Below are 12,435 nucleotides of genomic sequence, written 5' to 3'. Positions count from 1 at the left end.
TCAGCAATAAGCACAAGTAAACAAACGCGCTATTCTGACAAAAGTGCTGAATTTAATTTTTTTTCAGCAATAAGCACTGAAAAATAACGCAAACAAACACCACCTTACATGTCTACTCCCTGTGTGTCACATGGCACATTTATTTTGGGGCCTGCCCCATTAATGCTCCACCGTTGGATCTATATACCCAAATTCAGTCTGATTAGTGATTTGTAGCTTTTTTCCTCATTGTGTTCAATAATGATGATCGGTCCCACTGACAACATTGTCTAGAAGCCGATGATCATACATCAATTAGGCTGGGCATTTGGCCGCGCCACATGGTGCAAAGAGAGAGCTGAACTCTTGTTAGTTATTAATCTCCTTGAGTACAGGATCAGCCATACTTTGGAATGCCTAGGCATCAAGTACCAATGTGGTGCTATGATCTACAACAATGATTGGGACCCACCAATCCCAAAATGATCAGGATCGTTGATCACAATAGATGAGATACAAAACTTTTTAAATTTCGTATAATGGATTCAACTCCTTTATCTAATAAGGAATGAGTCTTGATGAATACAAGGCAGTCTTGGTACATAATTGCATACCTGACAAGGGCATAGAATCATAGATCATTTTCATTGCGATACACAAGAAAAAGATGTACGGTTCTGTGCCTTTGCCACATCAATCACATATCAAAACTGCTAGCATTCATCATTATTCATAAAGAATAGATTTTCTATAAAACTTTAGCTTCATTTTCAAAGTTATCTGGCTGAGATACAAAACTTTATAAATTTTGTATTATGGATCCAACTCCTTTATATCTAATAAAGAATGGATTTGCTATAAAACTTTAGCTTCATATTCAAAGTTATCTTTCTTATAGTGGATAAATAAGCTTTATCAAAAGTCAAAAAGTTAACAATAATGTTTGAACTTTGAACTGTTTTCTTTTTCTTTTGAAAAATTACTTAATAGATCCTGAAACACATATGGTTAGTGTGGTACCAGAAATTCTCCCCCCAATAGGTCGTACGAGTCAAGAAACTGTTATTTAATAAAGAAGGTACGTATGATCTATATCAAGAATATGACACCTTGGGAAGTATGTTAAATACAAAAGATGTACGATATACCAAGAAACTAAGGTCAAGTTGACATAATAAACTAAAAGCAATACCTGTAAGGCAGTAAGGGTAATATATAAAATACCAAGACTCTTAATATTTGGAAACCAGTTATTGGGTCGGGATCCTGCAACACACATTGCGACACACATATAGACAACGTGTTTGTCTTATATGGGCAAAAATGTTTGGAATGAGCTGATTTTTTGTGAGGATGATCTCTGTGATGAGGGGATCATCCTGGCAAAAAATCATCCCATTCCAAAACTTGTAACCCCATCAAAATTGATTTACAAAAATTGGACGGTCTAGAAGTTTCATAATGAGCTGATTTTTGGCAAGGATGATCTCCTCACCACAGAGATCATCCTCACAAAAAATCAGCCCATTCCAAATATTTTTGCCCATATAAGACAAAACACGTTATCTATATGTGTGTTGAAATGGTTGTCGTTTGAACCTGACCCTATATATATATATATATATACATATTGGTGAAAATCTTCTTCGAGCTCAAATTTCCTTCCTCTCGATTTGATTTTAGTTTCTAATCATCTATATTTTAACTCCTTGATTTGACCATCACACTTCCGATGATGTTAAAACTTTGACAAAATAATATGATAACTCAAAAACTCATAAACGTGGCAGGTGCAAGAATTGTAAATATTATTCTTCGAGATATACAATTGCACATGTTTTATGGGGATATGCAATTGTGTATACCAAGAGAAAAAATCTACAATTCTTGTAAGGTACGTGTCAATTGAATTTTTAAGTCACACTGTCAAGTTGAGTTACAAAATCATTACACTATTACGATATCTCAAAAAATTTAGATGGGCCTAAAAAGTGTGTGTGTTTTTCTTTAATTTAAATTTAAAATTTTTTAATCTGAGTTTTATGATGAAATCTAGAGGGTTGTGATGTTGGACCATCGATGTGGCAATCCTGTGGGCCCAATGACCGTTAGATTTGAAATCATTATTAAATTAGTCAGGTTAGTTTTACTCTTCAAAATAATTTAAGTTGAGAACAAAACGAGTTTAGACAGAAAATACTTGCGTCGGCCTTTTTTAACCTATTCTTTAACTCCACATTTGTTTTGTTTTTAATATTCCAGTTTCTCATTGTGGGCATTATAAGTGGGTGGAGTATCATTTGGAAGTCTACCCATGGCAGAAAAAACTAAAAAATTATGGACAGAGAACACGTATTTAAGTGTCACATTTCACTTTTTCAGACCCATTGGTGGTGATTTTAAAAGAGAGCTACTATTAACACACCAACTTTTACTAATGCCACACCAATTCATATATAAGAACTCCACACAGTTGGTGTGGCAATATCAACTCTCTTAAAAAACAATGATAAAAACCAGACTGATTTTTGGTGTATAACTCCATCAAAGAAAACAATCATTTACAAAAATGCCACCTGGAGTTGGGTTTCCAACTCCGGCTCAAGAGACCATGATCCACAGTTTCACAGGTTCTAATTACAATGGTTTCGTATTAACAATTTTTTCCCCTCATAATTCTTTGTTGAAGATGCATGATTTATTCTTCCTTCTTCTCTTTAACTCTTGAGGATCCAATCGGTAATAATTTTAGTAGAGTGTATTTTCTTTTTTCAATTGAAATTGCATACCTTTTGCATTTGTATATCATTTATTTCAATAATATCTTCTTGACTGATTTTAATGTATGATGTATTACTCTAAGTAATGTCGACAAGTGCTGAAATTAAAGTTTCGTGTTACCTTTCTTACATACTAGTCACGTGTTGGTGAGACATCATAACTTACAACTTATTTAATTGATCATGTTTCATATGTTGATAAGTTTGGGGGTCCAACTCAAAACCAATTAGTAATGAGTGGAGAGGCCTAAGAGCTTATAAGGAGAAAGACAAAACAATGAACGTCCGATGTGGGACTAAACTCAACATCCCTCCGCCTGTTTGGGTCAGGGCCAAAGCACGTGGAGATATGAACTAGGTGACGTGCAACTCAAAATCAATTAACAATAAGTGAAGAGGTCCAGAAACTTATAAGGATAGAGACAAGGCAATGAGTGTCCAATGTGAGACTAAACTTAACAGTGTTATGTTTACGAGATCTTGCGTTGATGCTTAACGAGATCTTTTCATCTTCTTAATTACCAAATCATTGGTTTTTCCTAACTCCTTCGTCGGTCAATCTACTTTTCAGACTGGGGATGATTTTTGCATGTTTCCCACTTCGGTTTAAATATCTGGTCTCAAAGCAATATTTTGTTGGAAAGAGTAATTGAGACTGCTTTTAATGAAACATACAAAAATGTTATGAAATATTCAATTTCCAATTAAAATGTTTCAACGAAACATTCCAAAATGGTAAGAAACTTTAAACTGTAACATTCCCAACTCCAAATAATAATACAAAAATAGAAGAGAATTATGTCATATTGGCAGCCAATGTGAGTAATTCACCTTAAATTTATACATTAATTCTGAAATTAAACACGTGATATATTATATATAATGGCACGAGGGCTTAATTTATAAGGATAAAAACAAAAAGGAGTGGTGGAGTGGGTTGAAGGTTATCTGACTTTGAAGAAGCAGCAAAACCGACTTCATTGGTGAGGTTCTGAGAGTGGCAATGCCACTAATTAAGGCGGCTCCAACTCAAAAGTTTCTGATTTTTAAATTAGAAATTAATATAAGCTGCATACATGGTTGCAACAATTTTGGAATTTAAACAGAACAAAACAAGAATAAAAATATTTGGATGGATGAATGAAAGAGTGGGTATTTATTTAAAATAAGAAAAATAATGCTGAAGTGACCTCAAGTTTGTACCTCATATGGCACATCCCGTTCAATCCAGCATAACTCTTATTCAAAATAAGGAAAATACTGCAGTGACCTAGAAATTCACATCGTTTCACACATTATTGACGTGGATGTGTGTATGGAGTCATAAATGGTTTTTATGAGGAGTCACGATCCAGAATGGTGTCCCATTCCTATAGGTAAATACATTGTCAACTTGGCATGTGTTTTTTGGAGGACAAACAATTGGGCTGTGTGCCACATAAAAATGGCTTAATTAGGAGTGAAAAACTTATATGGTTCTGTGCATATCTCCATATCTGCAATGTGTGAAATGATGTTAATTTCAATGTTATTCCAACACACCTCTTAAAATAGGGAATGGATCCTCTGTAGTGCGTCTCCCCTGCAGTACCTTGTAGTGCCTTTTAATTAATAGAGAGTGAAATCTTGAAAACAAAATCAGACAACTCAGCTTTTTGTGGATTCGTGGTGTAGATCAGATTTGAAAAAACAAATAGAATTCTTTGAGTCCGATGAAGGCTTTGTAGATGGACGGTCCATGACCTCCAATTTTTCAACAAAACAGATTTTGTGGCTGTCATTCAATCGTCTAATATCACTATAGGATAGTACAGGGAAAACTCACTACAGAGGATCCACCACCCTTAAAATAATAAGTGACTACTATTCTCCTACTCCACACTCTTTGAATATTACACTACCTCCTCAAAAATCAGTTTGATTGATCAAATTGGATTTGAGCTTTTTTTTTTCTTAAATAATACTCTTTATTAAAAGGAGCATGGCAAGTCCATCATGAAAATTGGTCCAAGTTGATGAAGTGCAACGTAGACTTGTCAAGTTATTGGGTGGGAGAAGCGAATTATCTAGCAGTAAAGTTTGAATTTTTATGTTAACATATATGCGCTGAAATGGGTGCCCAAAGTGACATAAAGAAACTCAAGTCACAAAATCAAGCACCCTCGAAGAAACGACAAGAAAAATATTTTCTCTCTTATCATTGATGATTTTTGAAGTATGGTTCTAAGTTTTGAGGGGTCCATTTGGAGTCCAACAAATGTATTTTTAGTCATCGATGAAATAATTGCTTGCATTCAAGATGCCTTTGCATTAATGTTTGCCAATGACATAATGTTAATGGGAGAATAGGTAATGTACAATAGGATAATACCAACAACACAATCATGTTTCCTTCATAAATACCCTAACATTCTTTCATATTTTGTTTTTTAATTCATAAAAATTAAGTTTTCTCATCATTATTCAATGACTTTTTTTATAAATAACTTTTTGTAACAGATATTTACAAAGAGGGTTTTTGTTAACGTGTGCAATAAATGCACATTAGGAATAAGCGTATGAGGGTATTTAAAAATAAAAATAAAATTTAAAGGGTATTTTCGATACAAAATCTATTTTTCAAAGTGCATTTATTGCACTTTATCGTGTGCCCTTAAGACACATGATAACAAGACCCCACAAGGAGGAGATATTGATGAGGATGCTGCCTATAAAATTAGGTCTTGTTAAATTGGAGATACCCATCATAAGGGTTAAAGACCAACTTGGTAATCAAGTCAAGAGTGTTATTGGGTATGACAATAATTCTAGAACACTAACGTACTTGAAGAGCCCAAATAGATGATAGGATATGAGAGTCGATCGAGATGGTATGATAATGTACAACAAAGATCAATCAAGATACAGTGAGAAGGAATATGTTGAATGAATACTGTGGAGGGTAAATTCTCTGACCCGTAAGGAAACACTATGTGTCATCCTAAAATAATACAGCTCGTTGTTCATTCTCTTCCAACAATATCTGAATAGTGGGTCAGAATTTTAATGATAATACGGGGATCAGGAGTTTGGAAGTTCGCAAATGAAAATGATCTAATCTCCGAGATTGCTAGATTTGGGTGTTAGAATAAAAAAACCTCCCAGAAAAAAGATCTCGTACGACTCAAATCCCTTGAAAAAAGGAGATATAGGTAGAATCCTTTCTCTATAAATGGAATGAATCGTCATAAAAAAGGTGCACGATCTTTTTGCGAAAAACCTTACTTTTCTAAAGATTTACACTATATCTAACTTAGGCATCGAAGGCTTTGTGTAACATGGAACGTGGGAGTTTTCTAGGAATATCAGGCATCATACGAAGGGGAGCAACCTAGAAGAAATCACAAAATCGACCTCTACAAATACAAAGCTTGAAAAGGTCATTGAATAAGATATCTTCTCATATATGGTCAGAGTAGAAACGTCTAGAGAAAAAAAAAATCGTCCATTTTATCTTCCCAACAGTAATTTTATTCATGCTTGCAATAATTTACATATTCCATTCTTAGTCATCAACACTCAAAAGAGTCTTAATCTACTGTTACATTCATGACTTTTAGTTGACGACCCGACAGTTCTTCCTTATCTCTCCATCTTTTCCTGTAAGCACACCGACATTGGCTAGCTTCACCATGGATTCCCCAAAATCCTTGGAGAACAGATAAGGGTACTTGCTATAACTGGTAACCATGGAAGCACTCCTAGAATCTCCCATAAGAGCTTGATCTGATTGGAGAAGCCCTGAATTGTTCAAAAGGTTCTGATAGTACACGTTATCGAACTTGTTAGTTGTAACGGGGTCTAGAGGAGCCAAGTTGGTGTCTGAACTATCTTGATTTGGGCATTGGCTTTGCAAAATTTTCAGCATCGACGAATCAAGCATTGGGTCAGGATTACTTGATCCGTCGAAGTTGAACAACCTTTGCTTGAAGGTGAAGCATTGCGCGAACCCTATGGTGTGTGCACCTATATGGAACATGTAGAAACATAACAAATTAATACCTTAAATTTTCAAGAGCTCGGGAAAAAAACTGCGAAACTAATTAATTACTATGAACAATATGATCTTCGTCTATAGAAACTTAACAAAATTGATGATGTTAGTATGCAAACCTGACAGCACGACAACATCCTTCATGTCTAGACCTTTTGAAGTAAATTTTGCAGTTATATTCTCTAAGGGTTCAAAGGGTGATGGAATTTGCTCATTAGCAGCACTTTCACTCGCAGTGGTGCTGTCTCGTCGGCCTAAGGGTACATTCCAAAAAGGCCCTCCTGTCTATAAAATAAATAAATGGAGTAAGATAATTAACAGAAAAACAAGAAAGAATTTAAACAACATAACATCAATATATGAACAAAAACGATGAGTAATATATGTTACAAAGAGGAGTTCCTTACAAGATAGACAGCCTCTCTTGCTGCAAGAGTTAGTATATCTGTACAGGAGACAGTTGATGGACATGCTTTCTCCACATTAGCCTTAATGTTGTCAATGAGCTCAAATCCTCTAGCCGAATTTCGATTTGCTCCAGCGTTCTTCTCACTCTTTATCGTGCTTGTGCTGTCTAGTAACACAGACCCATCACATCCCTACACGCCATAGAAGATAAAAAAACATTCTAAGTAGCCTAATAATTCTATAGATACAAACTTCAAGTATTTAAATTATTGGTATTCAATTGATATAAATATAGAGAGATTGGTTTAAGTATGGATGCATGGAGTCCTCAATGTTGCTAATATGAGAAACAACCAGTTTTTCAAGAAAACTTTGATGAACAGTCAAATTGACTTCCTTCCCTATGACTAGTGCATAAGGGCCTTTTTGGAAGATGGAGTTGCAACTCCGATTGTGAACTCCTCGGAGTTGGAGTAACTTTCAAATATAGTGGAGTTGTAACTCCAACAAAGAAGGTTGGAATTACAACTCAATCCCTCAAACTCCAACTCCTACAAATGATCAAACCACTGTGTTCATTTTGAGAGTTGGAGGGAATTAATTACAACCCCAACTCCTTCCATGCCCATAGTGCCCAAATTGTTCCCTCCCACGCCATATAGGCTGACTAGGCATGTTAGGTATCCTATGATGACTCTAGCTCCAACTCTTATAAAAGGCCACTTGTGTTTATCGCTGTGGTAACAAAATATTATGAACAAGTAGTTACATTTACGATACAATCGTGAAAGTGCAAACGCAGGAGTGAGGCCGCCATCCTAGTATCATTTGAGATAGCGGACCATACACCATATCTGACGATCTTCGTCAAGTTCGGACAATTACTATCATAACACTTATAATCAAGTTGGCAGAAGACAAGAGAACTAAAGAAGAAAAAGAAGAGGTAGATCAAAGGAAAGGTGGAATGAGTTTTTTGGTGGTAATTCATGGTTTGAAAATAATTAACTTGTTTATCTTCTTTAAATCACTCCCTAGTATGGTACAATAGGTGGGATAGTTAGACCAATTTATATACAAAAACATAAGAGTAATATCTGCTTCTTTTAATAGGGTTTTGAGAGTGGCACTACCACTAGTGATGTCCAAATCACTAGTTTGGCAGAATTCCACAATGTGGAGAAGAAACCAAGCAGCCCATGACATCAGGGTTTACTAATGCTCTTTGAGTTGCAACTGTGCATCCATGACGAGGTTGAAAAATATATACTTTGTGATTGATAGTTGTTTGTAGGGTTTATCTATCTAGAAGACTATTAGTCTTAATTTGACTCACTTAACCTTCAAATTGTTAGAGAAAGAGAAAAAAGTAATGTTGCCACCAGTCTGGGTGGATTGTAAGATGGTCTTCGATGATCACAAATTTGAATCCCAAGGATCATCCAAGAGTCTAGAGTACTTTAGACATTGTGGACTGATGGTTCACACATTTTGTTGGAAAAAATTGATATTCAACATGAAGTTGCCTTGCACGTGTACCTTTGGGAGAAGTCTAAAGGTGTGCTGAATGGAGCACGTCACTTTGTCAACAACCATATTTCATATTGTTGTTTATTAATTAGTGGGATTTAGGTGCATGAAGTGATATTTGAAGCTGGTGCAGTGGATCTTTCAGATATACCCTACGTCTATGATCACGATCACGCGTGCCATGCAAGCAGTGGAGGAGGAGGAATGGAACTCAAGTCTTACACCAATTATGGGAGAGTGCCATGCAAAAGGAGGCAACAAGTGGGAGTAGGTAGATAAGGACAGTCGATTTACCTGCGCGGGTCAAGCTAGTTATCCAAACCAAAATCCATATCCATTTTCAATGAATACGGATCCCCAATTCCTAAAGAGTCATGATCCAAAATGGTGTCCCCTGTTCCTATAGCAGTCGTACGGTGCCTACGTGGCACATTTTTATTGGTGTTTAGACACATTGGGCTGCGTGCTTCATATAAAACGGCTTGGTTAGAAACCTTAGGTGTTTTGAACTCCAACAAAAACGTGCCATGTAGACACTGTACACTGTTGTGGATCCTGATTCTTTCTAAACATAGGTCCCCTCCTCCCCCCTCACGTGTTCCCAAGACACCCCACTCAAAAAAAGAAAACCTAAGGGGTCCATTCAGTGATCACTTACCGAACCCATTAAAAAACGATCTTGTAACTGGATGTCGAGTGGATTCATTTCAGTACCTTGTTACTGATTGGGGTGCGTTTTGAGAAAGGGATGGAAGGTTGGGGGAGGGGGCAAATATAAGGGATCCAGATTGGGGTAGAAGTTGAATAGAATTGTATGTACAAGATGGGATTGATCTGGGTCTTACTATTATACTATTGGGACTTCATTCTGCCCCACGAATGGCCCACCATTTACATTTAAAGGTCCTACAAATGAAAATCATTTGATTTGTGATTTCTAATATGATCATGGAAACAAACTAGTGGCTGGACTCCAACCCAAGTTGAGAGGCCAATCAAACTAATTTTTTTGTGTAGCAGCAGCAAAGAAAGATGGATAAGCATTCATGTGCCAAGTAGGCCAACGATTCTGCCATGTGGCAACGGTTAAAGATATCGATTGAGCACATTACTCAAATTACATAAGCTTATTGGTTGTTGGACGCATTTGTGTCCAACCACTAAAATTGTGTTACAGAGCGTATGGCACACACAATATACGCAGGATGTGTCTGGTAAAAAAGTTAGTTAAATGTGGGCCCATTCTCACGGCTTGTTTTCAGGATTCACGACAGTTCAAATACACAAAGAACACACATTTCCATCCTTCCGTTGTATCGTTTTTTGTCTCATTTCTTAACCCCCTACGTTTCTATCTTCTTTTTTTTTGTTAAGGTAAGAATTGAAAAACTTGTTTAACTTTCTAATTTTAAATTTTAAATTTTTTATGTTATTAATCCACATTGAAGCTGTTACTGCAATCCATGAATTTTTTCTCTATTATTGCTAATGAAATTTACGATGTTACATTTTTCGATTTTAATCAATAATTCTTCTGTCTTGAGCTTTTGAAGCAATGACATCATCGGATAAACCCATAAGCGAACAAGGACAAGGAGATGGAGAGAAGGGGGGTTTCTTAGGAAAGGTGACAGATTTCATCCACGACATAGGGGAGAAGATTGAACAAACGATAGGATTTGGCAAACCCACCGCTGATGTAGCAGCGATCCACATTATTTCAATCGACATGAAAATTGCTGAACTCCTTGTTGAGGTCCTAATCACAAACCCAAATCCTATACCGATTCCTCTTGTTGATATAAAATACTTGATTGAGAGCGATGGCAGAAAACTCGTGTCCGGCCTCATTCCAGATGCAGGGACCATCCATGCCCATGGATCAGAAACTGTTACAATCCCATTGAAGATAATCTATGATGATATCAAGAATACTTATAACGACATTAAGTCGGGTAGTGTGATTCCTTACAAGGTCAGGGTGGAACTAATAGTAGACATACCCGTTGTAGGGAATATCACACTTCCCATGGAGAAGACAGGAGAGATACCCGTTCCTTACAAGCCCGATGTTGATTTGCAAAAAATAAAATTTAATCAGTTTTCTTTTGAGGAAACGAGTGCCACTCTTCACTTGAAATTGGATAACAAGAATGATTTTGATTTGGGGTTGAACACAATAGAGTATGAGGTATGGCTCGCGGATGTGAACATAGGGGGTGCCCGTCTTTCCAAGTCTGAAAAAATTATTAAGAAAGGTCAAGGGGTTGTTGAGATTCCAATTTCGTTTAGGCCGAAGGATTTTGGGTCCGCAATGTGGGAAATGATCAGAGGAAGAGGAACCGGGTATTCTATGAAGGGGAATATTGATGTTGACACAATGTTTGGACCTATGAAATTGCCATTTAATAGAGAAGGAGGCAAGACACGCCTCAAGAAAGTGGATGATAACGATGATGACGATAATGAGGTACCCTAATTCATGTTTCTCAATTACGTCCTTAGTTTATTTGCTTATCATATCTCTACCTTGATACCCTTGTTTACTATTTTCATGGATCTTTGATCCTTCTATATACATCTTTTCTACATACTTGCATTCCTTCTTGTCAGCTTCATAAGTAAAGCTTTTTCTACCAAAGCAGATAACCAAAGAATGAATATTTTGACACTTTTCTTTTCTTTCTAAATTTAATTCTTCCTTCCTTTTTGAGGAAAATCAAAGTGGGTTATAAAAGTGAATCTAGATATAAAGAGTTTTTGTAAATGTATAGGTGAAGAGCAACTTTTATCTTGCCTATAGTCAATCTTTTGAGATCATAATATTTTGGATGATCTTTGCTATGGTTCATAAAATCTTAGAATACGGTCTAAGATTCAACATTAAGTTTTAACTGTCCCACCGTCATACGTGGTGTCTTCAAAACATATAGAATCTGTAATTTTTGAAACATGACCCTTAAGAGTAAGAGTTCAGAACAGAGCAATGTAAATGTTTGATGAAGGGTGGTTCAATGAACTTTGTGAATTTTATAGATGGTAAGTTCTTCAAAGATATTGAATTTTGTTATTGCTTCTTATTGTGTCTTGTGTGTCTAAGAAACCATCTTGATATTTCTTCTTGATCAGCACATGTAAACTGTTACACCATTCTTATGTGTTGCAGCTAATTCCTTTTTTGTTTGGTTCCTCTGTGGTGCAGGAATGAATATTACCATTAGAGCGCTTCGAGGAATTATTTATGCTGTAATTTTATTACTTAATGGTTCCTATTGTCTAAGTCGATTCTAGTCCTTATTTTGTGAAGCTTATAATTCATTATTTGTTCTTGGCAATGCCTGTGAATTTTAAGAAATTTTTATGAAACTTTGTTCAAGGATGTGAATTTAAGTTTAGTGGTTAAACAACATGAGAAACTAATGACCAGGAATGCTATTGCTACAATTCTGTTTATATGCATCCGTTTGTGTATGTATGTACGTACATGTGTAATAAAGACACATATTTATTTACCTTGTCCATCGGTAAAAGATTGAGAACTCACACCATGTGAATTGAATGAAAAGTCAAAAAAATATGTAACTTTGGTTTATAAATACAAAAAAAATTACCTATATCCATGAGAAATGATGATAAAAATCTTCCACTAAGCTATATGTGAATGTAGCAAATATGTAATTAATGGTGCTTTATATATAGATTCCA

The 12,435-nt window shown here is 35.8% G+C and overlaps 2 protein-coding genes across 3 annotated transcripts; one reads left to right on the top strand and one right to left on the bottom strand.

The window, feature by feature from the left end:
- Positions 1-6,251: 6,251 nt before the first annotated feature.
- LOC147409076 (peroxidase 10-like) lies at positions 6,252-8,260 on the bottom strand. Its single transcript, XM_086425225.1, has 4 exons — positions 7,970-8,260; positions 7,200-7,391; positions 6,912-7,077; positions 6,252-6,764 (listed from the first exon to the last, which is right to left on the bottom strand). The coding sequence occupies exons 1-4, from the start codon at positions 8,189-8,191 to the stop codon at positions 6,355-6,357; spliced, it is 990 nt and encodes a 329-aa protein (XP_086281351.1). The 5' UTR covers positions 8,192-8,260; the 3' UTR covers positions 6,252-6,354.
- Positions 8,261-9,968: 1,708 nt separating this feature from the next.
- LOC147409075 (desiccation-related protein At2g46140-like) lies at positions 9,969-12,115 on the top strand. Of its 2 annotated transcripts, none has more exons than XM_086425245.1 (3): positions 9,969-10,104; positions 10,275-11,200; positions 11,933-12,115. In XM_086425245.1, the coding sequence occupies exons 2-3, from the start codon at positions 10,286-10,288 to the stop codon at positions 11,936-11,938; spliced, it is 921 nt and encodes a 306-aa protein (XP_086281371.1). In that variant the 5' UTR covers positions 9,969-10,104; positions 10,275-10,285; the 3' UTR covers positions 11,939-12,115. The 2 variants fall into 2 exon arrangements, with proteins under 2 accessions (XP_086281371.1, XP_086281360.1); XM_086425234.1 differs by having other exon boundaries at positions 9,972-10,104; positions 10,284-11,200.
- The last annotated feature ends 320 nt before the right edge of the window (positions 12,116-12,435 follow it).

This window comes from Akebia trifoliata, chromosome 2, assembly GCF_017979445.1.
Source record: "Akebia trifoliata isolate Shusen 1 chromosome 2, ASM1797944v1, whole genome shotgun sequence".
Classification (NCBI taxonomy): Eukaryota; Viridiplantae; Streptophyta; class Magnoliopsida; order Ranunculales; family Lardizabalaceae; genus Akebia; species Akebia trifoliata.
The sequence above is the reverse complement of the archived record's forward strand: the minus strand, read 5'-3'. Positions and strand labels throughout refer to the sequence as shown.

Excerpts from the sequence above, each read along its gene's own strand:
- LOC147409076 (XM_086425225.1), bottom strand. The coding sequence starts at position 8,191 with ATGAATTACCACCAAAAAACTCATTCCACCTTTCCTTTGATCTACCTC. Across the intron at positions 7,392-7,969 it reads TTCACGATTGTATCGTAAAT|GGATGTGATGGGTCTGTGTT; the intron begins GTAACTACTTGT and ends TATGGCGTGTAG. Across the intron at positions 6,765-6,911 it reads GGATGTTGTCGTGCTGTCAG|GTGCACACACCATAGGGTTC; the intron begins GTTTGCATACTA and ends TGTTCCATATAG.
- LOC147409075 (XM_086425245.1), top strand. The coding sequence starts at position 10,286 with ATGACATCATCGGATAAACCCATAAGCGAACAAGGACAAGGAGATGGA.